General features: G+C 37.0%; 1 protein-coding gene across 1 annotated transcript; it reads right to left on the bottom strand.

Moving 5' to 3' along the window:
• Positions 1-976: 976 nt before the first annotated feature.
• On the bottom strand, positions 977-25,131 carry LOC124077640 (myosin-2). Its single transcript, XM_046422096.2, has 38 exons — positions 24,916-25,131; positions 24,673-24,816; positions 23,055-23,211; positions 21,822-21,849; positions 21,624-21,738; positions 21,433-21,525; positions 20,839-20,902; positions 20,615-20,713; positions 19,480-19,583; positions 18,822-18,960; positions 18,363-18,481; positions 18,124-18,273; positions 16,784-16,954; positions 16,386-16,695; positions 15,697-15,770; positions 14,679-14,766; positions 14,473-14,590; positions 13,239-13,362; positions 13,014-13,150; positions 11,391-11,646; positions 9,568-9,810; positions 9,311-9,487; positions 9,081-9,226; positions 8,907-8,997; positions 8,428-8,817; positions 7,683-7,809; positions 6,693-6,811; positions 6,370-6,566; positions 5,499-5,682; positions 5,256-5,421; positions 5,030-5,154; positions 4,570-4,878; positions 4,180-4,383; positions 3,525-3,650; positions 3,262-3,432; positions 3,075-3,179; positions 2,864-2,959; positions 977-1,248 (listed from the first exon to the last, which is right to left on the bottom strand). Exons 1-38 carry the CDS (start codon positions 25,117-25,119, stop codon positions 1,096-1,098), a joined length of 5,823 nt encoding a protein of 1,940 aa, XP_046278052.1. The 5' UTR covers positions 25,120-25,131; the 3' UTR covers positions 977-1,095.
• Positions 25,132-26,982: the final 1,851 nt, after the last annotated feature.

Here is a 26,982-nt window from a genome sequence, read left to right as displayed (position 1 = left end):
AGCATTCACAGGTGATATAGGAACAAAGTGAAAAAGGGACGGATACAGTGAGAAGAGCAATCCCACACCCTTCCTAAATCTGGTGTTATAGCATGAATCCAACTTACCTGTTAAATTGCCTCCACGGGTCTAATTTAAATCATTCTCACATTGTGCCTTTGAAGCCAAGATATTCTTGCTTTCTATTTTTACAGGAAGTTAGCATTTAGCTTTTCTTTCATACTGTCCAGGAAGTTTATATTTTTGGCTTATGTATCTCAGCTGTATCTAGTTTAAAAATCTTAATCTTCCAAGAATTTTTCTCTCAGTAATTTAGATAGCTACCATATCTACTTTTTGTACCAAATTCATGTTCATCACTATGTGTGTATACATTTTATTGATATTCTTGTAGTTGATTTTGATTCTTTACATGATTATCTAGGAGGCCATGAAGTCTGGAAATATTATAATATATAAAGTAATAATCTCTATGGCTCCAGTCTTGATTGCTACCCTGTGTCTTTCGTAGGGAGAAAGGTCACATCTCATTCATCATATCAAACCGTACCCACACTATGTGCATAGCATATTAGTATTAATATTGGAAATCTTCATGTACCAACTAATTAATACTTTTCATTTGTGTTCTTTATCAGTTATTAAGCAAGGAGAATTAATGATGTGGTTCCGTCTGAATTGCCCATGTGAAAATACAGCTAGTGCCATTCTTTGCGTAGACCTGAAAAATTAGAGGAAGCAGGAACTTTCTAGGATTTTACTATACCCCAAATATCAGGAAAGGTTAGAAAGAAAAATTATATCCAGATTTCTGTTCACCAGAACTGGCTTCTCTGATAAGTGACAGCTTCATAGTTTTCAAGTATTATCATAGTGGCAGGTTAAATGTGATTGCTCAAGAGGCTTGAGATTATTTAAACTTTCACATCATTTTAGGAGAGAAAACAAACAAAGCCTAAGGATATGGTTTGCAAAATATTCTGTACTTTTTATTTCCTTCACAATAGGGTAGAATAGACAAAATTACAGAGGAAAATGACCAAAGACTTCACATTTTGTGCCTCTCTTCAGTCATTCCATTGCATCCGGACTTGATCACTCTTCACTTATAATTTTTGTATGAACTTCCCGACTCTTTACCCGCAATTTGTTGACCTGAGACTCTGCAATGTCAGCCCTTTCCTCTGCTTCCTCCAATTCATGCTGGATCTTGCGGAATTTAGATAGATTTGTGTTGGATTGTTCCTCCTGAGAATAAAAATGGAATTGTAAGAAGCCCATACTGCACATCTTTCTAGACTAAAGACTTAAGGGATGAAAGGATTTGGCATCTATAGATAAGCAGAATCTTACCATCTCCAAGATTTTGCTTATCATTGAAATTAATATTGTGATTTAACTGGGGCTTGGTGCCTCATAAATAATCACAAACTTAATTTTTAAACCAAAGCATATTAAAAGATGTGTACCACAAATAGAACAATAAAAAATGTTAAGATCAGAGGAGAAGGAAAGAATATTAAAGTCAAAGTTGTTAATACTTGATGTTAGATGATGACTGTTCCCTAAAATTAAGTATTCTTTATCATATTAAGGATGAATTTAATAATAGTTTTTAAAATTGAAATAAATGATGTATTTTACTATGAATGTTTTGGCACAATACATTCACTTTTTTCTTCCTGCTTTGGATGTAAAAATTGTACTGACAGACTCCCTATTTATAAAGTAATCCTTACATTGTAGGAACTAAGCCTATTTAAATACCAATAGAAATTTTCTTTAATAAAGTAAGGGTCTTACAACTTAGTAATTTACCCATGCTACAACTACACTCATGAATAAAATGGCCTGTATTTTCTTCCCCCTGTTCTCTCTTGGACAGGTTCTGGTATGAGGGTTATGCAGGCTTCTTAACATGAATTAGAAAGCTCTCTGTCTTTTCCCATGATCTTGAACAGCTTACATAGCTGGGGGATTATCTGTCCCTTGAAATTTTGAAAGACCTGTCCGGTCCTGGGTCCATTTTCAGAAGTAATTCTGAAATAACTTATCCAGCCAAATTGGTAATGTATATTCTCCTAGAAAAATCATAAATTTCCTCAGGATTTCAATTTTTTTGGTAGGTTTACATAGTAATTACACCAAAATTTTTTTATGTCCATGGTTTATTTCTTTTCTTATTTATAATGTTGTGAGTTTATATTTTCTCTCACTTTCCCCTTGATTAAACTACTCAAAAGTATATCAATTCCCCAAAGTTATTAGATATAACTAAAATAGTCAAATTAGAAAATATTACACTCTAGTTAATCAATTTATCAATTTCTACCTTTTTTAATAGTGCTTCTTATTTCCATTGTTTTGTTATTCATAATTTCTGGATTACACTGTCCACTTATTAATTTATTTTTATTTTTAACTCATAATGAAAGCACATACAATGAAGTAACTTTCAGTCAATAGCTTTGACTTCATTATGTAGGTTTGTAAAAGTAGCATCTTCCTTGTAGTTTTATTTATAATTAATTATTCAGTAATTATGATTTTTATTTTAAATTTATCCAAAGAAATATAAAGGAAAGTTTCTTCTTTAGCATTTAAATATAGGGATTTTTGTTTATATTTTCTCATCACTTGGCAATTTTAGCAGACAATGACCAGAGATTATGGCCTGTGTTATTTCTGCTTTTAAATTTTTGTTTCTTTGTTAAGTGAAAGTTAACTTTTAAAACCAAGCTTTTGATATTACAAATGATAAGAAATAAAACTACAAAAATGAACAGGATAATGAATGTAAATACCTATTAGCTTTTCTTAACCCAAGGACTTCATTCTTCCCTTCTACTTTAAAGATACTTACAGCCTCTTCTGCTTGTCTCTTGTAAGATTTCACTTTTGCCTGAAGTTTATCTACCAAATCCTGAAGCCTGAGAATATTTTTCCGATCTTCTTCCGTCTGAAAGATCATAAAAACCATAGGACCTTATTTCTAAAGCGCTATTGTATCATTGTATATGAGCATTTCACATTGATTTGGAAGAATGCTTAGGTGATAAAAGTTAATGCTGTACCTGGTAAGTGAGTTCCTTCACTCGCCTCTCATGTTTGCGCAGACCTTTGACAGCTTCAACATTACGCTTTTGCTCGCTCTCAACCTCCCCTTCCAGCTCACGCACCTGCAAATAGGTAGGCTCTTAGAAAGAACTTTAATCAAATCAGGCACTGGAAGCAGAAGGAAATAGATATTGGGAGACCCACCCTGGCCTCCAGCTTCTGGATCTGCTTCTTGCCACCCTTCAATGCCAGCTGCTCAGCCTCATCCAGACGGAGCTGCAGGTCCTTCACTGTCTGCTCCATGTTCTTCTTCATCCGCTCCAGGTGGGCGCTGGTGTCCTGCTCCTTCTTCAGCTCCTCAGCCATCATGGCAGCCTTGTTGGCAAATAAACCAAAAAAAATCAAGAAAACTATTGCTGTAGGCAGTCGTACTGCTAAATTAATGGAGAACTATGCCTGCTACTCACATCAGTTATGGCCTTCTTGGCCTTCTCTTCTGCATTGCGGGCTTCCTGGATGATGTCCTCCATCTCTCCTTGCATTTGGGAAATATCTGTTTCCAGCTTCTTCTTGGCGTTGATCAGGCTAGTGTTCTATTTTAAAATAACATATACATCTTCTTATTATGCTATTAAAGTACCATTTTTTGAAAAAAAAATTAGGTTAAAAAATACAAGAAATGCTTTCAGTATTAAGGAATCTTGTTATGTAGTGCAAATAAATAAAATAGAAATGTTATAGAATATTGAACATCTTCAAGAACATACTTCATAAGCAGACGAAATAGCTGTATAATATTAAAATTATCATTTGCCAGTGAAACCATTCACAGGGATAAAATAATAATGTTCACAAGATTCGATTTCTGCACAATAAAATGTCAATATTAATAAGAAGAGTCAGTAAAACTTAAAAAATAATAGACAATGAGTTAGCCTTAGATTATTATAGGAAGTGAGTCAATAATATTTGTTTAACATAAAATAGTGGAAGTTTTCTCAATAATACAGTAAAAAAAATGATGAAAGTATAAAACCTGGCCGTCATATAAAAAATTCAGGCCTGTATATTCTGGGCATGTAAACATCAACCAACAGGGGAGTTCTTTGTTCTAAATCCCACCTGGGTGTGGAGGAGCTGGACACGCTCACTGGCATCCAGGAGCTCCTGTTCTGCGATTTTCCTGCTCCTCTCGGTCTGCTCCAGTGTGGCCCGCAGCTCCTCAATCTCAGCCTGAAGCAGGTTGGCTCTGCGCTCAACCATGGCCAGCTGTTCCTTCAGGTCCTCCTGGCCCCGGAGAGCATCATCCAGGTGCAGCTGGGTATCCTGTGCAATGAGAGATCATTGAGATATCATGTTCTCAGGCTGCAGTCATTCCAATTGTCCTGGAATCATCTTTTTGTTTTTTGGCAGCGCTGGGGATTGAACCCAGGGTCTGTGCATGCAAGACAAGCACTCTACCAACTGAGCTATATCCCCAGCCCCCCGGGTCCATCTTTTGAAGCCATTTACCTTGAGTATGCCTTGAGTGTTCCTATAGTTCCTCAGGGCCTCAGCAGCCATGCGGTTGGCATGGTTCAGCTGGATTTCCATTTCATTGAGGTCTCCCTCCATCTTCTTCTTGATCCTGATGGCATCATTCCTGCTCCTGATCTCAGCATCCAGTGTGCTCTGCATTGACTCCACGATTCTAATGTGGTTTCTCTTCAGCTGGTCAATTTCCTCATCCTTCTCAGCAATTTTCCTGTCAATTTCAGACTTGACTTGGTTCAGTTCAAGCTGGATGCGCAGGATTTTCCCCTCTTCATGTTCAAGAGATGCCTTAAAGACCACAAAAGATGACATTAGCAAGAAGCATTTTGAAGTTTTTCTGCAAGGCATTAATTTTATTCTGTCTATCTTTTTACAACCTACAAAGATGTATTTAATTTTTTCTGATTTGTTTGTGTATAAGATACAATTCAATCTGTACCTCAGCTTCTTCTAAAGCAGCCTGAAGTTCACACTTCTCTTGTTCTACTTGTTTCTTTATTTTCTCCAGTTCATGGATACGTTTTCCTCCCTCTGCAATCTGCTCCGTGAGGTCAGAAATCTCCTCTGTTGTTTGGGTAAAAGACAGGTAAGGACTTGGTCAAACACATGCATGAGAGAGAGATTCCTCCAAGTCATGAATATTATTGAAAGTGAAAGGGACTCACGCTGCAAGTTTTTGTTCTCTCGCTTCAGGGTTTCTAGCTGATCCAAGGATTCCTCATAGGCATTCTTCATCTTGAACAGCTCAGTACCAAGGGAGCGGGCCTCCTTCTGGGATGCTTCCAGCTCAGCATGTGTTTCCTCATATTTCTGCTTCCATTCAGCCAGGATCTGAAAAATCCAGAGTGGTTACCTGCTGTATAGGGCAGAAAAAAGTGACAGAGAGCAGTGAATGCTACAGACATCACCTTATCAAAGTTCCTTTGCTTCTTGTCTAGGGCTGCACAGGCAGCATTGGTCCTCTCCACATCAAGCATGAGGTCCTCAACCTCATTCTGCAGCCTCTGCTTTGTCTTCTCCAAGGATGCACATTTGGCATTCACAGCTTCCACGTGTTCCTCAGCAGCCTGTAACCTCTGAGCCAGCTTCTTCCTGAAAAATTATATAAAATTTTAGGGAGAAATAAACATAATAACAATCACAAATTGTTAGCATACTGAAGCATATTGGAAACTTCACACTAACGTGATCTATTAGTTCAATCAACAAACACCAGCAAGCTTTTTTTATAAACCAGTCATTGAGACAACAATGAATAAGACAAAAATGTTCCCTGCCATAAAGCTTACAAACTAGTGGGAGAGATAAACAATAAGCAAGTCAGAAAAATCCATGACCACACTTTCAGATATAAGTATGACAAAGAGAAGTAAAGTAGGGTACATTATGGGCAACTACTTCAGGTATTCAGGAAAGGCCTCCCTTGGGAGATAACATCTGAGTCAAGTCACAACATCTGAAAGAAGTCACAATGAGCTAGAGGGAGACCAGTATGGAATGTATTCTAAACAGAGGGAACTGCACAAAACCCTAAAGCAGTGATGAGCTTGGTGTGCTTGGCATATGGCTTAAGCTCTGTAATTAGTAATCATTTGCCATTTTTGATTTCTTAACTGGATTTTAGTCTTGTGCAGTAGGGACTACTGTTTGCTATATTCATGAATCATTCTCAGGACTTGGTAGTGACTGGCAAATAGAAACTAGTTAATTAAGCATTGTCAAACTAATTCACTGACTGTGCCAAGTTTTCAGCACATTCTTTCAGTGCTGTGCACATACTTAGCCTCCTCCAGCTCCTCTGTGCGCTGGATGGCATCGGTCTCATACTTGGTCCTCCACTGGGCAACCTCACTGTTGGCCTTGGACAGCGCCCTCTGCAGCTCCGCCTTGGATTCTTGCTCCTCCTCATACTGCTCCCGCAGCAGGTCACAGTCATGGCGGGAGGACTGCAGGGCGTGGGCCAGGGCATTCTTGGCCTGTGGAGATAGTTATGCCTTCATTTTATTGGATGTTTAATTGTTTAATTTTTAAGTTTCAATTCAAAACCGTCTAAAAGTTGGTATAACTGTATCTGTTTATGGTCAACTCAGAATAATTGTTACCTTTACTTCTTCTTCAAGCTGCCTCTTTAATTCCTCAATCTGTTGAGTAAATGCTTGTTTTCCCCTTGATAACTGAGACACCAGAGCTTCTTTTTCATCAAGCTGGCGTGAAAATTCACCTAGACAAAGAAATAGCACATTGTTTTTTAAATGAAGAAAATATTCTGCAAACCCATGTTAAAAATAAATTTTATCCTTATCCCCCCAAAATGAATACTCAGATTATTGAATTCTATATTGGCATCTTCATAGTCAACGCTAAATTTGGGTATTTATGGTGGAACTTCCATATCAATCCATATGAATAAATATAGCTCAAATTTTTTGTCCTCTCCATAACTAATTATTTTAGCCTTTTATATGTTGCAAAACCTTTTGAAGGCTGTCAAAAAGGGAGATAAAATGTCCAATTCTACATAGTTCCACTTCCATAGACTTTTGAGAGATAGGCCTATCCATTACCCTAGTCGTTAATTTAATGTTGATACAAACTTTTTTTAAAAAATGTGTCTTGACAAAGAAGTCCTGAACCCATGCTGGAATGACCTCTATTCCAACATCCCCTTTGTGAAAAATAAATATTCAAGGCCTTTCTGGAGCAGAGCTTAGTTTAGTTATATGAAAATATTTATTCCAGAGTTGTCCCCAAATGACCTTGCACTTAGATGAAGAGTCTGAGCCTTTCAATGAATCACACATGATCTCAGTTGCTTTTATTAGACTGCCACCAAATCATTTGTTCTTTTTTTTTTTTTTTTTTTTTTTTAGAGAGAGAGAGAGAGAGAGAGAGAGAATTTTTTTAATATTTTAAGTTTTTTTTTTTGGCGGACACAACATCTTTGTATGTGGTGCTGAGGATCGAACCCAGGCCGCACGCATGCCAGGCGAGCGCGCTACCGCTTGAGCCACATCCCCAGCCCTAAATCATTTGTTCTTAACCATATCATCATCACCACCACTCTTAGGCACCAAACAAGAGGGGAGGTTTACCAGATTCAGTCTGCAGGCGTCCCCTCTGGGTTGTCAGGTCATTGATGAGCCGCTGCTGCTCTTCTTCTTTGGATTTCAGTTCACTCACTTGGTCCTCTAGAGTGCGGCACATTTTCTCTAGGTTTCCCTACAGGATAAAAAGCGAAAGAAGGAAGTGGAGACCCTTCAAGATAGTGATCTTTGCAGCAGCTAAGAATTCTCCCCAAATGAAATATCTAATAATTGTTTTGATTCATAAGTCAAATTATCTAATATGCACTGTGATATAGAAGAATTTGTTTATTTTTATTTTACAAAAGCTAGTCATGAAGCTATGTGCAGTATTAATATAAAAGTTAAATAGTAGGTTTCAATTTTAAGATTCCACAAGAATTATATGGTACATACTCTAAAGGCATATTAAAAACTACTGCATTGCCTTTGTATACACTGAAACCTTGCTATTGGATAATTGAAAACATGGGAGAGTTGTACTCTCAAGTTGGGGGACTGAAGAACACAAATGACCTATTTTCCAAAGCTAGCACTGTTATTATAAATGGGGTGATACTCTGCTGTGCTTTGGTTTTCTGTTTATTTATATGTTAAATGAAAATAATTAAAAAGGCTTTATTTATTTTATGCTTACCTTCCTGGATAACTGCAAATAATAAATGACTTAATGTGTATAATGTGTCCTTTTTGAACTATGATGTGTCCATATGGGTTAGTGTCATTAATGTCAGTTTTCCCATATCTGTTGTACCTTAGCTTTAGAGATGGTCTCTACATTACTAGCAAGGTCATCAATCTCCATCTTCATCTCACTCTTCTCTTTCTCCAGCTTCTGCTTGACCCGCTGCAGGTTGTCAATCTGTTCCCCAAGTTCAGCCACACTGTCTGCATGCTTCTTCCTCAGGGTGGCAGCTGTGGCTTCATGTTGCAGGGTGGCCTCCTCCAGGTCCCTGCGCATTTTCTGGAATTCAGCCTCCCGCTTCTTGTTCATCTCAATCTGGGCTGAAGTGGCTCCTCCAGCTTCTTCCAGCCGCTCACTGATCTCCTCCAGTTCCCGAGAGAGGTCAGAGCGCTGCTTCTCTGCTTTGGCCCTGGAAGCCCGCTCTGCCTCAATTTCCTCCTCCAGCTCCTCAATGCGAGCCTGGAAATGGTGGAAAATACAAACTCAGTTTCTTGTGCCAGTCATTTATTTTTCTTGTTGAATTAAAGTGATGGAGATCATGTACTTACCTGTAACTCCTTGATCTTCTTCTGCAATTGAATACCAAGTGCCTGTTCATCTTCAATCTTGCTTTGCAGATTGCTCATTTCAAACTCTTTCCTTTTGGAAAAGCAGCAAATGGCAATAATTTAGTTCATACCCAGCAGTGGAAGCAAATTCCTGAGCTATTCTTTCATACTTACTTTTTGAGCTTTTCATCAAGTTGCTGTTTCTCATTTTCAATGTCCATTATAGACTCTTGGGCCAACTTCAAGTCACCTTCAAGTTTCCTCTTAGCCCTTTCTAGGTCCATACGAAGTTTCTTTTCTTGCTCCAAGGACCCTTCAAGCTAAATATAAATTATGTTGAGTAGGAACTAGGAATTCCCAGTTTCCTTTAGAAGAAATAATTTCCTTGATAATGCTGGACTTACATCATCCACTTGCTGTTCAAGCTTAATTTTAGCTTTGGTCAGGGTGTTGACTTTGTCCTCCTCTGCCTGCAGGTCATCCAGGGTCTGCTGGTGGGCCTCTTGGAGGGCCTTCTTCTCCTTGGTCAGCTTAGCAATGGTTTCATCCAGGCCTGCCATCTCTTCTGTGAGGTTTTTCACCTATAGGGGTTAAGAAAGAGGTGACCTCTGCTACTGACTGAGAAGAACCTGGATACAGTACAACAGAGTATGTTTCATACCTTGTTCTCTGTGGCATGCTTCTCCTTTTCAACCTTGGCCAGTGTCAGCTCAAGGTCATCAATGTCTTTCTTCAGTTCTGAGCATTCATCTTCCAGTTTCCTCTTCTTGGCAGTCAGCTCAGCGTTGATCTCTTCCTCATCCTCAGCTCTCTCGGTCACCTCTTTGATCTTGGCCTCAAGCTGGATTTTGGTTTTGATCAGCTGGTCACATCTTTCCTCTGCATCAGCCAACCCTTCAGCTTCCTTGAAATTACAATTGAGAAGAAAGAATAAATACTTTACACTGATAAAAGTATAAATGTTTACAGTTTTTTTTCTTGGATTTCCTGTATTCACTTGTTTATGTCTTCACAGATTTTGTTTCATGACCACTTACTAAAGAGCAGTACATTTTCATATGTAGAAAAACCAAAAAGTATTGGTAGTTGACCTGTTCCTTTAGAAGAGTATATTCCACAATAGATTAGAAAACCTCTCTCTCAAAGGCTACCGTTAATGTAGAAAGCAATTAATGACATCAGAGAACAGAGAAGTTGGGCCAAGTTTGGCTTAATATAAGAATTGGTATTTGAGTTAAGTCTTGAGAGATGGATAGTATTTGGGTTTGCAGAAATCAACTTATTAGGAAGAAAATCATGGTGGGGGATGGGGAAGCATTCCTGCCAGAAAATTTCCACCTGCAACTGCTATTGAAATACATTTCTTTGTAGTACTGAAAGATGACCCTGGTTATGATGCTTTAAATTCAAGTTGAGGCAAAAAGTAATCAAAAAATTCCTGGCAACCCACTGTTTCCAATTAATGGGAACAGAGCAGGCAGAAAATGAGAGAAACATGAAATTTGTATTCACCAGTGATCCTCCATATCAACTTTTGAATACACAGAAGAATATATTCTCTGTATAGCTATGTAGTGAATGTAGTGGTGTAGAACAGATTCTGAGTAAATCTTTGGGGAGAACAGAAAAAAATTTGGAATAGATTTGAAGGGGGTAGAGGCAATAAAGAAAAAACAATGCAAGGGGAGGCTCTTTTTTCCTACTGTAATCTTGAAGGAGTTATTATACTGCCCAAACTTGACAGCAGAGACTAATCTTACCAGAAAAAAATATATGATTTTGTGATGAGTAAATTATACCAGACCAATTCAATTCTTTCTAAATGAAAAACAGTCCTATAAATTACATTTCCAAGTTGATGGAAGCAGTTCTAAAATGATTGGCCCAAGAGCGAGCAGTGAGTAGCTTGGACAGAATAGGAGAGAATTGTAAGTAGGCAGAGCAATTTAGATACTGATGAAGCAATCTAGGTGTGGATGTAATAGGGTACTGACTATGGCGATAGATTGTAAAGAGTGGATAAGAATTTTTTATATCAATAATTAACAATAATTCAATAAAATTTGGTGTTGAATGCTGCCATTTTCCAGCTGTCAATATTGTAATTTAAGACTCATGGACATTAAAAAAGTGTTCAAAGAAGCTTCAGGAAAAAAATCTCCCTCTGTGATGTCCTCCCCTTAATATTTTATCTGGGATTACTTCATTTTAAAATCACTTTCAAGGACTTTCTTCAAAAGGAAAAGACATAAATCCTGGAGTTTAATAAAATTGTAGAATGAAAGATGATGGACATTTCTACCTAATTGTTGTGGTGCTGTATGGAAGGGATTCAACAGGCAATGAAGGGATACATGGAGGGCTTCAACTTTCTCTCTCCAATGCTTGTCTGCTCTGCTGACTATCCAGCCCATTGCCCATAATGGTCAGAGTTCTAGCACCTGCATTCTGATTAGCAATACCCAACATGCTACCCCAACTTACAGACTGAACTTGGAGCTGCAAGTCATTTTTTTCTTTTAGCAGTGACACCATCTTTTCTTCTAATTCCTTCCTTTTTGCCTCTGACTTGGCAAGTTCATCTTTGGTTTTCTGGAATTCTTCCTTCATGGTGGCCATCTCCTTCTCAGTTTCTGCACTCTTTAGCAGAGGTTTGATCTTAAAGAACAGTTTCATCCAGGGCCAGTGCTTGACATTCATGAAGGCTCGTATGTTGTATTGGATACAGAAGATGGACTCCCTAAAATTCAATGGCTGCAAATTAGGTATTGTGTGGATGATGAAATGAGATGAAATTTAGGCAGCAAGAGTTGGAGGTTCTGTCCCCACTCTAATCCTCACCTTCTTTGAAATGCACAGATTAAGCAAGTGATATTTTGGGGGTGATAGTTGAGGATTTGCCATTCCTCTACTCATTCCTCTACCTCATTGCTTCTCAAACTTCGGAATGAATAAAAATGACCTGACGGGATTGATAAAACACTGATTCCTGAACTCCACCTCCAAAGAGTCAGATTCAGAGGATTTGGGGTGGGACCTGAAATTGTGCACTTTTAACAGGTTAACAAGGGATGGTGATAATGCAAATCAAGGACTACACTTTGAGAAGTACTGCTGTGCCTCAGTGCCTCTCAAACATTCTTACTAAAATACCATAAGGGAAGCAGGAGGTGAACATGACCTTTAAAGATTGTGGGGTATCTGATTAAAGATGCTAGAATTTATTTGACAATCTCTAGTATTATATTTTAATGTGGTGTGAATTTTGCATTAACTCTATAATATCACATTTGCTTTAATTTAGGTTATTTGAATAAATTATTTACCCTCATATATAGACAATTATTTACATATGTGTGTGTGTGTGTGTGCATTTAGGACCCAAATTTATTATTTTTAGTAAAATAGAATGCCACAGAAGTTTAAGCATAATTTCAAATAGTAAAAATAAAATTTGTTTTATGTAAATTGTTTATATATTTACACATATGTGTGGATATACATAGAATGGCAATGTAAAATGCATATATCACTATAGGTCCTGGTCATGTATATCCTGCAGCCTGAGAAGCCTAGCACTATAGTCTTTGAATTCTGTCCCTTCAACAAATTAGATCACCAGGAAGCCATATCCCTTGATGACATTGTATTAATTTACTACAACAAGTCTTTCATAGACAAATGCCCTTAATATTTTAAATCATGATAGTTCAATAATAGAAATGATCAGATGGAGGAAGGATAATACAGGATTATATCCTGTATAAAACCATTCTTGAAAATGCTATACATTTCAATGTCCTCTCTTTAATCATCTGCCTAATAAATCATATTAGAACCAAGTGCTACAGTAAAAAATTGTCTCTGCTTTCTCACTGATGTATTTTCTCTTGTTAGATGAAAACTATGAACACTTCATGCTTCTCAGTTTTTTACCCAAACACTCAGAATATATTTCATGGTGATGATCCTTTAAGTTTTCCTTCATTTCTCTATGGGACTCTTACCATTCCTTCAGTGTCCTCAGCACAGTTGAGTCTTAACTGTAAGTCACCTCAAGGGTGTTTTTGAGGATGAAAGACATGAATAAACAGTACATTTTCATACCGTCTCTCCACCATCTTCTGGTACTCCACTCTTGCCAAGAACCCTCTGCACATGGCCTGGGTGCGGGTAATCAGTTGGGCCAGCTTGTCATCTCGCATCTCCTCTAGGAGCCCCAGAAGACCAGCTTTGAAAAAGACCTGTGTGGGGGCAGTGTTCCAGATTAGAAATGTTGCATAAAATTCAAAAGAACAGGAATAGTATCAGATTGGATTTAGAGAATGTTACCTTAGTGTGACCAAATTTATACTGGGTGTGGTCAATGTCAATGGACGCAAGGAGCTTCTCAGAAGCCTTCTTGCTGTCGATATACTGTCCTTCAGGGATAGCACTTGCGTTTAGTACCTTATATCTGTAAAGCAAATGCAGTTTAAAAAAATAAAATAATGCTTGGTTTACTAATAAAACAAATAATATCTAAATATTAAGTGATTTATTTAAAAATAAAAGTTCTTAAAAATATTATTCTTTGTTCAAAGAGGGATGACATTGCTTACATGGATGGTCAACCTATTGGCTATCAAGTTGTACTCCATTTTACCATCTCTTAAAGAGTTGCAATTTTCTTTTCTGCCTCATCAGACCCTGTTCTCAGAAAAGAACTTTATAATCTTGTTCACATTAAGCTATAGATGACCTATAAAATATAACGTTATCCCTGCTTGATGAATTTGCTGTTTAAAATCCCGAGTCCAAGAGTGCTTTTTATTGAAAAATCTGGTAGAAGATACTTCAGGTATGGAGAACTGCCCTAAACACTTAAAATCAAACTTAGGGGTGCATCGAGTCTTGAGCACTGAAGCTCTCTGTCCAACTCCACCAGGCCTAGACTTAGGAGACCTGCTCCCTGCAGTTGCCACCCAAGCTTATTCTTGGATTTACAAGACAGGCTTATCTAGGAAGGAGAAAAAGGATCTAAGGAATTGTGACATGTCCCCTCTGTTTCTGCAAAACACTTGGAAGCTTATGTATGAGAGAAAAATGAAGATAGATACAATTAAAGGAAGCAACAGAACAGGAATTATTTGAAGTTGTACATGCATGGGAGAGTTACCAACTCAGCCACTTATTAAATGTCTGGCTTTGGGCAAATAACTTATCTCTCTAAACCTCAGGTTATTCATCTATAAAATGAAGTCATGTTAGTGCCTACCTATACTATATTTTTATAATGATTAAATTAGATAATCCAAACATACTAAGTATTCAAAAAGATAGTTCTCAAAACTAAATTGAAATTAATGCACACACATCTGTAAACTAGTTGGGAGCTTGGTAAATTCAATGAAAATTCTACACAGTAGTTAAAATATAATATACCTATTAAATACCTTAAAGGTATTTTTGAGGTGTACACGTTTTTCTTTTTTGGCTAATTAAAATTTTTTCACTAAATTGTTCTGCTTGTACTAAATTTATTTGTATAAAACTTCAAGATATGCCATAATTAGGACAGTCTGACCTCTGCTTGAAATCTGCATAAAGGATTCTGCTTGGGAATCCTTTCCTACAGATGCGGATGCCTTCCAGCACACCATTACACCTCAGCTGGTGCAGGACAAGTTCATGCTCCATGGCACCTAAAAAATACATATATATTTCACTGCAGAGTTCTGAATAAGGGGGTGTGGCAATCATGTCTTCTTCTTTCATTCTAGAACTTCTTACCTGGAGTTTTAGTTTCATTGGGAATGATACACCTTACAAAATGAGGGTGGGTGCTCCTGAGGTTGGTCATCAGTTTGTTCAAATTCTCCTGTAAAACCAGGAAAAATCCTGTCATCTCAGACTGTGGACATGGTAATGAACAGTTGGCAGTGTTTATAAAGCCAGTCTTTATGGCTGGGTTAAATGACCTGAATGGACTGTTTTCATTTAAAGGAATAACTCAAATGTTTCTCCTGAGATTAGTTTCTTCCTCAGTACATTTTTTCTGAATTTAGGTTGGCAGGAGTTACTCACAGCAACCAAATGTGCTTCTTTTCAGTTTATACCAGCACTGTCCTTCTTTCTACCTACATTCTTGGCCACCCACAGACACTTACAAGGCCACTGCTACCCATACTAGATGATCACACTCTCTTCTACTAAACTCTATAGTTCTTCAAAACAAAAATGCAAGCCTGCACACAATTGAACTTTTTCTCATAAATACAGCTCCCTCTTTCCAGCTCTGTAAAATTTTAGGACATAAGATTATCTATAAGTAAGCATATCTACCAGTTATAATTGAGAATTAATTTAAGAGCAAGGACACCATGTGAGCTTTGTTGTAGGTTATCTGCTAGATGTCATTAGTCTTGCCAATGTCTGTTAGTCTCTCTGTGTACATGTCATTGTTCCTTGTCAGACTCACTAGATTATGAATATAGAGCATTAAGTTTTATGAAATTTCCTATCACATATTCTTCACTATTTGACTTAGCATGAAAGGTGAGATAACCATTTCTGAGTAATTTAAATCCTTTTTCTCCAAATTTAAATCAATAGAAGTCATTAGCTAATGTCAGTTCTTTCCTAATGTCTCTTGAAAAGAAGATCTTATGTTTCTGAAAACGAATTTATGGGCTAGGGGTTTAGCTCAGTGTCTAGCACATGCAAGGCCCTGCATTCATTCCCTAGTACCAGAAAAAAAATTCCCAAAGTAACTGGGAAATGTAATTTCCCAGAACAATTTCTTCCTTACCCTGAAAAGGGCAGACACAGTCTGGAAAGAGGAGCCCTTCTTCTTGCCACCTTTCTTGGCAGCTCCACTTGCCTCTGGAGAAAAAGAAGTATCATTTCAATGTGGTTCTGAATCAACAGGGCTATCCTTGCCAATTTGCAGATGTCTGTGCTTTTCTGTGTTCATCAAATGGAGCATTTCCTCACTCTCTTGGTGCCTCTGTTTGAATTGTATTTTTAACTAAGTTTGCATCCACTTTTCTGTGATTCATTCTTCATTGGGAAATAATGTGAAGGCCATTCCCTTTATCATATAGAAATGGACACCCCGATATTTGGACATTTAGGATATACTAACTTCAGAAATCATCAATAAAGCAAGTATAGAGAGGCAGAAGTTGGTAACTACATTATCTTAAATATCTCCAGATATTCAGTGTAGTGGAAGAAGCAGAAGCAATCATAGAAGCTGAGGCTTTTCATTGGTTGAGAGTATGATAGTTCCTCCTCTCTCACTCTTTGCAAGTAGGACCCCTATTTGTAGTGACTCGAGCCACACATGTATAATTATAGACCAGCCTGCCTACTCAATGCTTAGGGGAATAATGGGTTTGGCCAGCAAACATTCTGCCAGGACTATGAGTTTTCCAGCCTCAATCTAACATCACATTTTGTAATATCTACAGAAAATGTTAGACTTTTGGGCATTACCTGCTTCAGCAGTTTGAGCCCCAGAGAAGAGGAGAGCTAGAGTTTTCAATGAAGACTTCTGGTACAGTCCAACCACAGTCTCATTCAGGGGGTCCTTGTTCTTGTCCAGCCAGCCAGTGATGTTGTAGTCCACAGTACCAGCATAATGGATCAGGGAGAAGTGAGCCTCAGCCTTGCCTTTGACCACCTTAGGCTTCTGGAAGTTGGCAGACTTTCCAAGATGCTGCTCATACAGCTTGTTCTTGAAGGAGGTGTCTGTTGCCTTGGGAAACATGCACTCTTCTTCCAGGATGGAGAAGATGCCCATAGGCTGAATTTAAGACGAGGTAAAAGGCATGTGGGTAAATGTGAAAAGCAGATACATGGGCAGTAGAGACCAAGTAGACAGAGGAGGTTACCTTCTCAATGAGCTCAATGCAGGCAGCCAGGTCCATCCCAAAGTCAATGAAGGTCCACTCGATGCCTTCCTTCTTGTACTCCTCCTGCTCTAGCACGAACATGTGGTGGTTGAAGAACTGTTGCAGTTTCTCATTGGTGAAGTTTATGCACAGCTGCTCCAGGCTGTTGAACTAAATAAATAGATGTGTTTACTTCTCTCTTAAAAAATTGAGCATTTAAAAAAATACAGTATTTTTAAATTTAAAACTTTTTGTCCAATAGCCTTTAGATGACAGATGTGAAAATCACTGGACCAAAGAGATTACTTTGAAATAAAAAGTAAAATGTATGGAAGGTTTGAAGATGTGTGGAATCTACTATTTCTCCTACTACCATTTTATAGAAAATCCTATTAGTATTATTTTCCCCTGCATTTGCTAAAGTTTACTCAGGTGTTTTATTGAGTTCCTACTTAATCATCCCATATTTATTCCCATTATCTTCTACATCTTTTAGAGGGCTCCTAGTTTTCAGTGGACTTATGAGCCAACTTGCAACCCCTGAGAAATTATCTAGGAGTCTACATTATGAGGAATTCACTTTGGTCAGCACTTCAAGTGAGCAATAATTACCACTTCTATTCTTTAATATGAAATGAAAAAAAATCATAATACCAAAATCACGTGCAGTATGAGAACATACACTTATATTTTAAAACTCCACCAAAATGTTAACATTAACATTAACTAGATATAAAGTCCAATTATGTGGAATATTTTCCCTTGATTTTTTTATATTTTATGTAATGTCCAAATCTTACTTTAATAATTAGGAAGAAGATAAACTTCTTAAAAACTATAAGCAGGAAAAATGTATCTCATGATCAAATATGAACTTTTATTTCATGATATCACATTAATGAGCATTAAAAGCTAATTTCATTTATGAATACTGAATCTAAATTATAAAATTTTTCTCAGCTTTTATTATCTGTTTAAGTATTTCCAAATGATTCCTCCACTATATTTTCAGAGCATACTTAATCACAAGGTTTACTTTGATATTTTCACATTAGCTTCATTTTGTTTTGTGGGATTTTTAGAATCCTCCTCCCTCCACAACACCAGATTAATTCATGACTCCCTTTGGATCACTTAGCAATTCAGGTCGTCATTAAGCATTTTGTTTCTCATAGAAGTGGAATTGCCACTACAATAAATGATTTGTAGCTGCCAAATAAATCTAAGTCTTAATATAACTGACAGTTGTAAGAAAAGGTCATGATATTCATAAAATCTTTCTTGTTACTATTCCCATGTCCTACTATAAAAATCTCTTCACCAGCCAGCTACATACTCACATCAAAAATCTCAAAGCCAGCAATGTCCAAGACCCCAATGAAGTACTGTCTGGGTTGCTTGGTGTCCAGTTGCTGGTTGATGCGGGCGACCATCCACAGGAACATTTTCTCATACACTGCTTTGGCCAGAGCACCCACTGCGTTGGTCACCTTGAAAGACAAAGACAGAGCTCTCAAAGTTATGTAAGAGCTATAAAAATGTTCTTTGTCCTGGTGATGAATTTGAATTATGTACCTACCTGCTCTACAGTCTGGCCTTTGGTAACATACTCATTGCCGACCTTGACCCTGGGGTTGCAGAGGGCTTTGAGCAGATCAGCAGAATTCAGACCCTGGAGATAGGCTGCCTTGTCAGCAACTAAAAGGAAAACAAGGTAGAACAATTTTATTATGGCCCAAAGATACCCACTTCCTTAAATTTTTTAAGCTACGTGTGTTTTGTACAGTTTTTTATGTATCACTTTTTGAACTTTCTTGTCCATTTTTTCATTAAGTTAAAGACGTTGGTAATGGGTAGTTTGCCCTAAAGAAATTTGGAAATGATAGAAACTATCTAATGCCCATGTTTCACACAATATATTATTTTGGTATAAATTAACACTCAATTCTTAAAAGTGAATTTGTCTTCTCTAGGAAAACTCACAGGAAACAGGTTAAAAATGTGAGTCAAACAAATATGACATCAACTCAGCTGATACCTTCAGTGCCATCTGGCTCAGCTTGCTCTTCACGCTGCTTTTGCTTGAATTTCATGTTCCCATAATGCATCACACCCCCCGTGAGCTTATAAATAGATACCTTTTCTTCATTAGTGAAGCCCAAAATATCAATAGCACTCTGTCAAATAATCAATAATGTAACTGTTAGGTTATAGTCCACACACTTGCTATTTATAGTTCACATTCCCACTCCTGACTTATTGGTCAAACTGAAACTACCAGTATGAATAGGGGGCAAGAAATTCCTTAGATTGGGCATAAAAGGTTTGGTCAACCAAAAACCAGCACAGAGCAATCTAATTTTAGGTGTGTATCATCTGAGGGTTCAAAAAGTAAACTTAGGGAACAAGGATAGTAAATTTAAGGCCCTTGTTATTTTGAGAGGTGGTTTGGTCCATAGAAAATAGATATAAAAATAGTTAAATTGCTTAAATCCCAAAATAATAAATTTTTAGACTATTAAGGTAAATTAAAATGTTGTAGAGGCAGATCTTAACATTTTCATAGACTCCAGGAGGCATGCATATGCTCCTAACACTTCAGTCTTTGCTATTTCCATGGGATACTAAATATTTATCTAAATGGACCATTGCTCTGACCCAATGTAGTAATTCCAGTTTTTGTGTGTTCTACTTACATCTGTGGCCATCAGCTCTTCCTGGTCATCAATGCTGGCTACACTGATTTCCCCTTGACTGACAAATGGGTAATCATATGGGTTTGTGGTAATCAGAAGCATTTCTAAATACATAGAAAAGAGCAAAGATAAGCATAATAATCTTCTTCATCAAAGCAAGAGATTTCTAGACAAATTCTAAGATCACTTTATGATGCTTGGTTAAAAGATGCTTGATGGGCAGTGAAGGGACTCTTAAAGGATATTTAACACCATCTCAAATCCCTTAAAGTTGTTGTCAGGGTATCTCCTATCATTCCCTATTTTTAAACACCATTATAATCCAAAAATCATTACATATGAAAAAAGTTGTATCTATAAGTAGTAATAACAGTGTTGACTATTTACAATTTAATTTTGAAAACAACCTAAATATCATTAAAAGGTATGATATGATTAAGTAAATTATGCTTATTTCTAGAGTGGAACACTATGCAACCATTAAAAGTAATAATGTGAATCTATATTTATTGACATAGAGAAAACCATGATAGGTTCAGAAAAAAATTACAAAAGGGAATGTAACTATTATTTCAGTTATGTAAGTTGTATGTGTGTATCCATGTTATGATTTATGTATTGAAAATGACTAGAATAATATTTTAGTACTATAGTGATAGAAATTGGAAGTGTTATTTCAGTTTTCCTTTTTCTTTCTTATGAGTTCTTTTAGTGAGCACATACACATTTTAACAAAGTTACAAGCTATTTATGCCATGCTGAGAATCCAACCCAGGTCCTTGCATATAGTAGGGAAGCATTCTACCATGGAGTTATACCCTTAGCCTGCAAAGTTCTTTTAAAAATTAAATAACAAGTTGGGTGGAGTGGCACATGCTTTTTATCCAGCTAGCTACTCAGGATACTGAGGCAAAAGAACCACAAATCTGAGGCCAGCCTGGGTAAATTGGTGAGATCCTATCTCAAAATAAAAACATAAAAAGGGCTGGGGATGTAGCTCAGTGGCAGAATGTTCTGGGTTCAATCCTAGTATCACAAAAATTAAAATAAAGTATGTATAAATTCAACAAAATTCAGACATAAATTCAGAGGTAATATTATAGGAATTTTGAAAAGGAAATATGATATTTCTTACCAATTAGTTCTGGTTTCTTGTTTGATGTGATCTGATAAAAAATATGGTAACTTCTTTCAGCCTTAAGCTGAAAGGTAACTCTAGACTTCTCTAACAGATCTAGAAGAAAACAAACAATACACGGGTAAAGTATAAAAATTCCTGTGATTTACAAATTTGATTTTTGGTTAATTTTATAGCTCATGAGGAACAGAAATTATTTTCGAGGATATTTGAGCACTTACATGTTTCAATATCAGCTGAAGCCAGTTTTCCTGTAGTGCCAAAGTGGATTCTGATGAATTTACCCTTGAAAGGAAAACTAATATTATTCCCTTATTTTTCAATAATATCAAATCTTTGCAAACTCCAAAACACTTGAGATGGTAAGGCTTTAATACTAAATCAATTTAGAGACGATTTGTGTCTAGAACTAAAAAAAAAAAAAAAAAAAAACAAAAAAAACCCTCCTATTTTGTAAGTGAAAGAATTTTCTTTTATTTTAAAATTTGTACATTTGATACATATGCTAGGTGATACGTTAGTTTGATTTCATACTGTATAAATATATTAAAACATCATTGTCTGCCTCATAAAGGTAATCAATTATCATCAATTGAAAATAAATGAAAAATTTAATTGTGAATAATAATATAATGACAGATAAGAATGAACTCAGAAAAGGGCACATATCTTTTAAGACAGGATTTTTGATCCATGTTCAGAAGAAAAAAGTCAGTGTAATATAATGTTAATAAAAGATTCAAAGAATGTATTCACAAGCATCCCATCAATTTTGACCTGTGAACAGAGCCAATCATAGCGTCCAAGAGACTTACAAAGCGAGAGGAGTTGTCATTCCTCACGGTCTTGGCATTGCCAAAGGCCTCCAGTAGGGGGTTGGCACTGATGATTTGATCTTCCAGAGTCCCCTGCAAAGGAGAGCGCAGTCCTCACATCTGAGGCTTAGGAATTTCTTACCTGAGAACCCTAACAGAGCCTGGATTCTGATCCTGACAATCAGACCCACCTGCATTTTGCCAGAGGTTGCCTCCTCCTTCTTCTTCTCCCCAGTAACTGCAATTGTTGCAAAGTACTGGATGACACGTTTCGTGTTCACAGTCTTCCCTGCACCAGATTCTCCACTGTCAAATCACAACAAAATCAAATGAGGTCCCAAAGCTAGCAGCTATCACATTCATGAAAAGAAAGCATAAAATCTACTTACGTGATCAGGATTGACTGATTCTCCCGGTCTACAAAAGAGAAAATGTGGACATTTAGTACTGTTTTCTTATACATTTGTAAATGACAAAATAAAATGGAATTAACTTAATATTTTTAAGCCTGGGTTTTGCAATCCTTTGGGCTTTGTGGGTACTGGGTCTACCATCTTTCTAGTACCTCTCTTTTCTACTCTCTCCCCTGCTTTTGCACACATGCACCCATTTAAAATTAACACTGCCACTTTTATCTGTCTTATGTTCAAGTCTTTCAAGAAATATTTCATTTGAGGAGAAGATTCTGGGATGAAAGAAAATGTTTGAAAGCCAGAGTATAATTGATAATCACATGGCTCTATTTTCCTGAAACGTCAGACTTTCTTTTTAATACTCTACCATTAAATAAATAACAAAAGCGGACTTGACATTATGATTTGAGTATTGATGACAACTTTAGTTAGTTACATATTTTTTGTGGATGAAAGAAGTAATGAAAAATGGATGTTGGAGATATTTTTAGCATGTGGAAAAGTAAGAAAAATAGTAAAAGGAGGTTGCTGTGAAAGTACTCATGGGTTTAGTCATATTTTTCAGGGGAGGATAAAAGTTTGTTTCGATGTTTTATTCTAACAAGGAATTCTTCAAGCTCTTTCCAGAGGAGTTCTGGTACTTACAATAAGTCTATCTGAGACAATATTGTAAAAAACAGATTAACATAACTGTCTTAATACCTTATATACTTTAAAATTTTAGGACTGTTCAAATTGGCACCGGGGAAAGAGAAATAGCATTTGTGGCATGTTTAATTTATGTTCATTGGTCACAATTTATGTTATTGAGAATAAAACCCTAGAGGCAAGGTTTACTCTCCTGTTTTTTGGCTTAGGATAAGTGGAGATCCAAAGTTTGTATGTGTGATTCTGTGTCTAAATGTGCATGTGTGTACATGTACACAGATATGTTTGTATTTTTGTTCAAATTTATTTGAATTTCTGAGTCATTCAAAAGTAAATTATTTAATCATGGACAACCTTTACTGAAGTTTAAACATTTAAGAAATCATTAGCCATTATATAATATCTCATAAATATACCTGTATCACCTCGAGGGGATAGTTTTGAAGTATGTTGAAATTGGTTTGGTTATAGAATCTCTCTCTCTCCCTCTCTCCCCCACCCTCTCCTCTATGGTTCTACTCTAGAAATACTATGTACACACAAAACATCTGACCAACTCACCAGTCAGCATGAACTGATAGGCGTTGTCAGAGATGGAGAAGATGTGGGGTGGGGCCTCCTGGCGCTTTTTGCCTCTGTAGGCAGCCACCACCTCAGGGTTATACACTGGCAGCCACTTGTAGGGGTTGACAGTGACACAGAAGAGTCCTGAGTAGGTCTTTGCAAGGAAAGAAAGAATTACTACCCAAAGGCCTTTTCTGTTATTTGCTCAGTTCCATATTAATTGGGTTTTAACAAAAAGGAGGAATTAAAGTGAATGTTCTACATTTCTTTAAGGCATCAACATGAAAACTAGTTGGTGGATTCAGCAATGTGATAGCAACATCCTTGAGGGAAGGGACCATAATTCAGAATTCTTATTTCTCCCCTCAGAAATTGTCACAGTGCTTTTTTACGTGGCAGGAACTGTAAAAACATGTTTGTCTATTTGCTTGTTTTTAAATGTGTTCTATGAGACATTTGTACTCTTTTAAAGAAAGTCATATACTTCCTTTGCAGAATTAAGATAATTCAAATTTATAACAACATAAATTTAGATATTAGCTAAATGTTTAACAATGAGGAAGTGATTAGGTGAACTGTAGTAAATCTTAAGGCAACATAAAACATGTTTTTGTTTTTTATTTTTTTAACCTTTAAAAAAAAAGGTAAACGTGACAGTATATAACAACACTGGGAATATATTTTTCAAACTATTTTAAATTATAAAGAAACAAGAAAAAATGATGTAAATATATTATGATTACAACCGAGTAATTTTAAAACATTTGACAACTAGTCCAGAACAGAACAACCAGTTAAAACAGAGTTGACCACAAACACCAGATACGCCTGTATAGGTGTCGCCCAGCTAAATATCAGCACTGGTTAAAAAAAGTATGAATGTAACATAATATATTGAATTTAAAATATTTATTGGAAAGTGAATTATGTTCCAGGTCCCTGCCAGGCAGTAGAAATAAAACATAAATGAGATTGTGTCCCTTGAGGAATTCCCAGTCAACGCAGGAGACAGTGATATAATGAATGATGCAGGAAAAACATGGCCAATATGATTGCAGGGACCGAAACAATGGGACACACCACCAGACTCTGCCTGGGGAAGTTGGAAAGGTTTCACAGAAGAGGTGGCATTCCAAATAGAAGGAACCAGAACACATAGATGCAAATTACTGTTATTTGGGCAGAGTGAAAATGAGTGAAATTTGTCCCTAAAAATCATTTTTAAGTGATAAAATATAAGTTTATATTTTCCCTCCTTGGAATGATTCTGCAACTGGAATGTGGAGAGGGGGGTGGGGAAGATGTAGGCAGATAGTTGAGATATAATCAGTAACTGCTCAAATATTTAATTATAGATCTGTGGTCAATCTAGTCAACAAAGATAATGTCCTTCCTTGGCTTTGAATGAAAAGATGTGCTGGTGTTTGCATTGTGCCTTACTAAAGTGTAATATTCATTATATAGTTCATTATAATAGTATAAACACTTAATTAGTTATGCTAATAGTGAAAATGAAAATATGTCACTACTTGGGACTCTTTATGCTGCAGTGGAGGCCATGGGCTGATAAGGTACGCAGTGATGGTAATAAAGACCCCTGGTAGGGGACACTCACATAGATCATCCAGGCTGCGTAACGCTCTTTGAGGTTATACAGCACAGCAGGCTCATGCAGGTGGGTCATCATGGCCATGTCCTCTATCTTGTCGTATTTGGGAGGGTTCATGGGAAAAACCTGATCTTCCTTCACTGTCAGAGTCTAGTAAATAAGAAGGATAACCATTAACATCAATGGAGTGACCAAACCCTCCCTCCCCAAATTCAATGAAATATGGCAGGCTCCTGGGTCTCTACTCACCGCCCCTGCCTCAGTTTTTACTGTCACTTTCCCAGCTTCTCGGCTCTGAATTGTTCCTTTGACAAAGGATTCCTTGGGCTCTGCCACAAACACTGAGGTCTTGGCATCAAAGGGCCTGTTCTGGGCCTCAATGCGCTCCTTTTCAGACTTTCGGAGGAAAGGAGCAGCCTCCCCAAAAACAGCCATTTCTGAGTCTGAACTCATGGCTGCTGATCTCAGAGGTCCTAAAGGGATAAAACATTTCACACTGTAGACTCTGAAGGGCTCTTATACCAGTAGATATTCATATTGGTTGTATTCCACGGGCCCACTTGGAATTTCCACTAGGCAGTTCTACTGTACACCAGCGAGTTATTGAAACAAACGTAATCACCAAAACTGAAATGCATCAAAGATCTCTATGCATGCAATACTGTATTTAGAGCTTGACATCCATTATCTTCTTTCATACTCCAAGGCTCACATTCCAATCAAGAAACTGGGTTATTGTCTCAAAACTGCTGCTAAGTTGCTTGTGTCCTTGGATAAGTCACTTGATCTCATTGTCTTTAGGGATTATAATATCTCTTTCTTAATTCACAGCCCATGAGATATCATGATGATACTTTGAAAAAACAAGTTACTACTGAACAAGTAGTAATTTGAAATAGCTTAGGCTACCATTGACATATAAAATGTCAATTTACTATAATGTCACTAAAAATGCCACGTCTAACCATACAAAGAAAACTTTATTTTTTTCCTTTAGATGTATAGATAAACTTGCTCAAAGTGGATTTGGGGGGATTATAGTTTTATTTACCTTTGTTTTCCATTTTAGTGGAGTCTTAATAGAGTCACTCTAACAAAATTTCCTTGCATAGCAAATCCAGTCAATCAGTTTAACCCAGTTAAACTAGTTAATGATAAAACCGAAAGCACTGCTCTCCTTGCTGTTATGAATTTCCTTCTAAAGAATGCAGGCCTTAGTTGCTTTAGACTGTGCTGTCTGCAGGTTGCCAGTGGCATCAGTAGAATGCTTGGTTTGGCAAAGAATGCCACTACAGTCATTGCATGATCAAATTACTTGAAATCATTTTAATCTGCTATTCCAGTCTCTCTCTTTAGAAATGCAGAGTGTAGTAATGGGGCCGCTTAATGCCTTTATTACTGAAAACTAAAATTCTACAGTTTTTTTTTTTTCATTTTATATAGCACTCAGCATTGCACAGAGTAACTTTTTATAAGGGCTTTAAAGAAGTTTAAAGGAGCATCTTCCTGAATACTTTTTTTCTTATTTCTTGGGCATCATGATTACTGAATGAATGCTAGTAGCAGGATACATTTTAATCAAATCTGAGCATTTTAGCAAGGGAATTTGAGTGCTGTGTTCTTCTTCTTCAGAGGTAAAATAATCTTCTATTATAAATGATTCTCTAGCTCAAATGTCACCTCACCAGTACCTGAGTCATAAACAAGAGTTTGAAAGCCCTCCTTCTCTCTCCCTCTCCATCCCTTTACTGTTGCTGGAAGGTATTTACTGAGGTAAGCATTTCCTCAAAAGGTTGCTAAGTGACACAAACCCATCCAAGAGCCTTTTGCATTCACCTCTAAGAAATGGTTAGTCCAAATCTTACCTTATTAGCAAGTGAGAAGATGTAACCGAAAGTAAGGCAGTTCTGTAAAATAAAAAGGAAAAACACTTAGTTAATCAAAGAGGGATGGGGGTCCTATTTGAATTGCTTGCTATTATAAGCAGAAAGCAACAGAATTCATAAGTGTAAAAGGCCAAGTAGCAAGGCAGCAGCACCAGAACCAGCAGCCAAAGCTCAGGCGATGTGGTCAGTGTCCCCAGTGTCCCTCTTGAAAGTCCTGCTCCCACTTACCTTGGAGCTTTTTAAAGCAGGACGAGTCAGCTTCATTCCGAGGGCTCTTTTATATGGATAGTTATGGAAACAATGCAGCTGCCTCTTCTTTCTTAAGTCAAAAGGAATTGTTTGGCAAAAACCCTCTTGGCAATCTGGCGTCCCTGCATAATTCTCATTCATATTAAGAATGGTTGGATATAATTAGAAATATTTTTCTTAT

This window comes from Marmota monax, unplaced genomic scaffold (assembly GCF_021218885.2).
Source record: "Marmota monax isolate L192 unplaced genomic scaffold, Marmota_monax_Labrador192_F-V1.1 WCK01_AAM20220418_F8-fsc00521, whole genome shotgun sequence".
NCBI lineage: Eukaryota > Metazoa > Chordata > Mammalia > Rodentia > Sciuridae > Marmota > Marmota monax.
Note: the sequence above shows the minus strand (reverse complement) of the source record. Positions and strands in the feature narration are given on the sequence as shown.

Coding starts and splice junctions, on each gene's coding strand:
- LOC124077640 (XM_046422096.2), bottom strand. CDS start 25,119: ATGAGTTCAGACTCAGAAATGGCTGTTTTTGGGGAGGCTGCTCCTTTC. Junction 18,482..18,821: donor TGAGCCAGATGGCACTGAAG/GTATCAGCTGAG, acceptor TTTTCCTTTTAG/TTGCTGACAAGGCAGCCTAT. Junction 11,647..13,013: donor CAGAAGATGGTGGAGAGACG/GTATGAAAATGT, acceptor ATTGAATTTTAG/GGAGTCCATCTTCTGTATCC.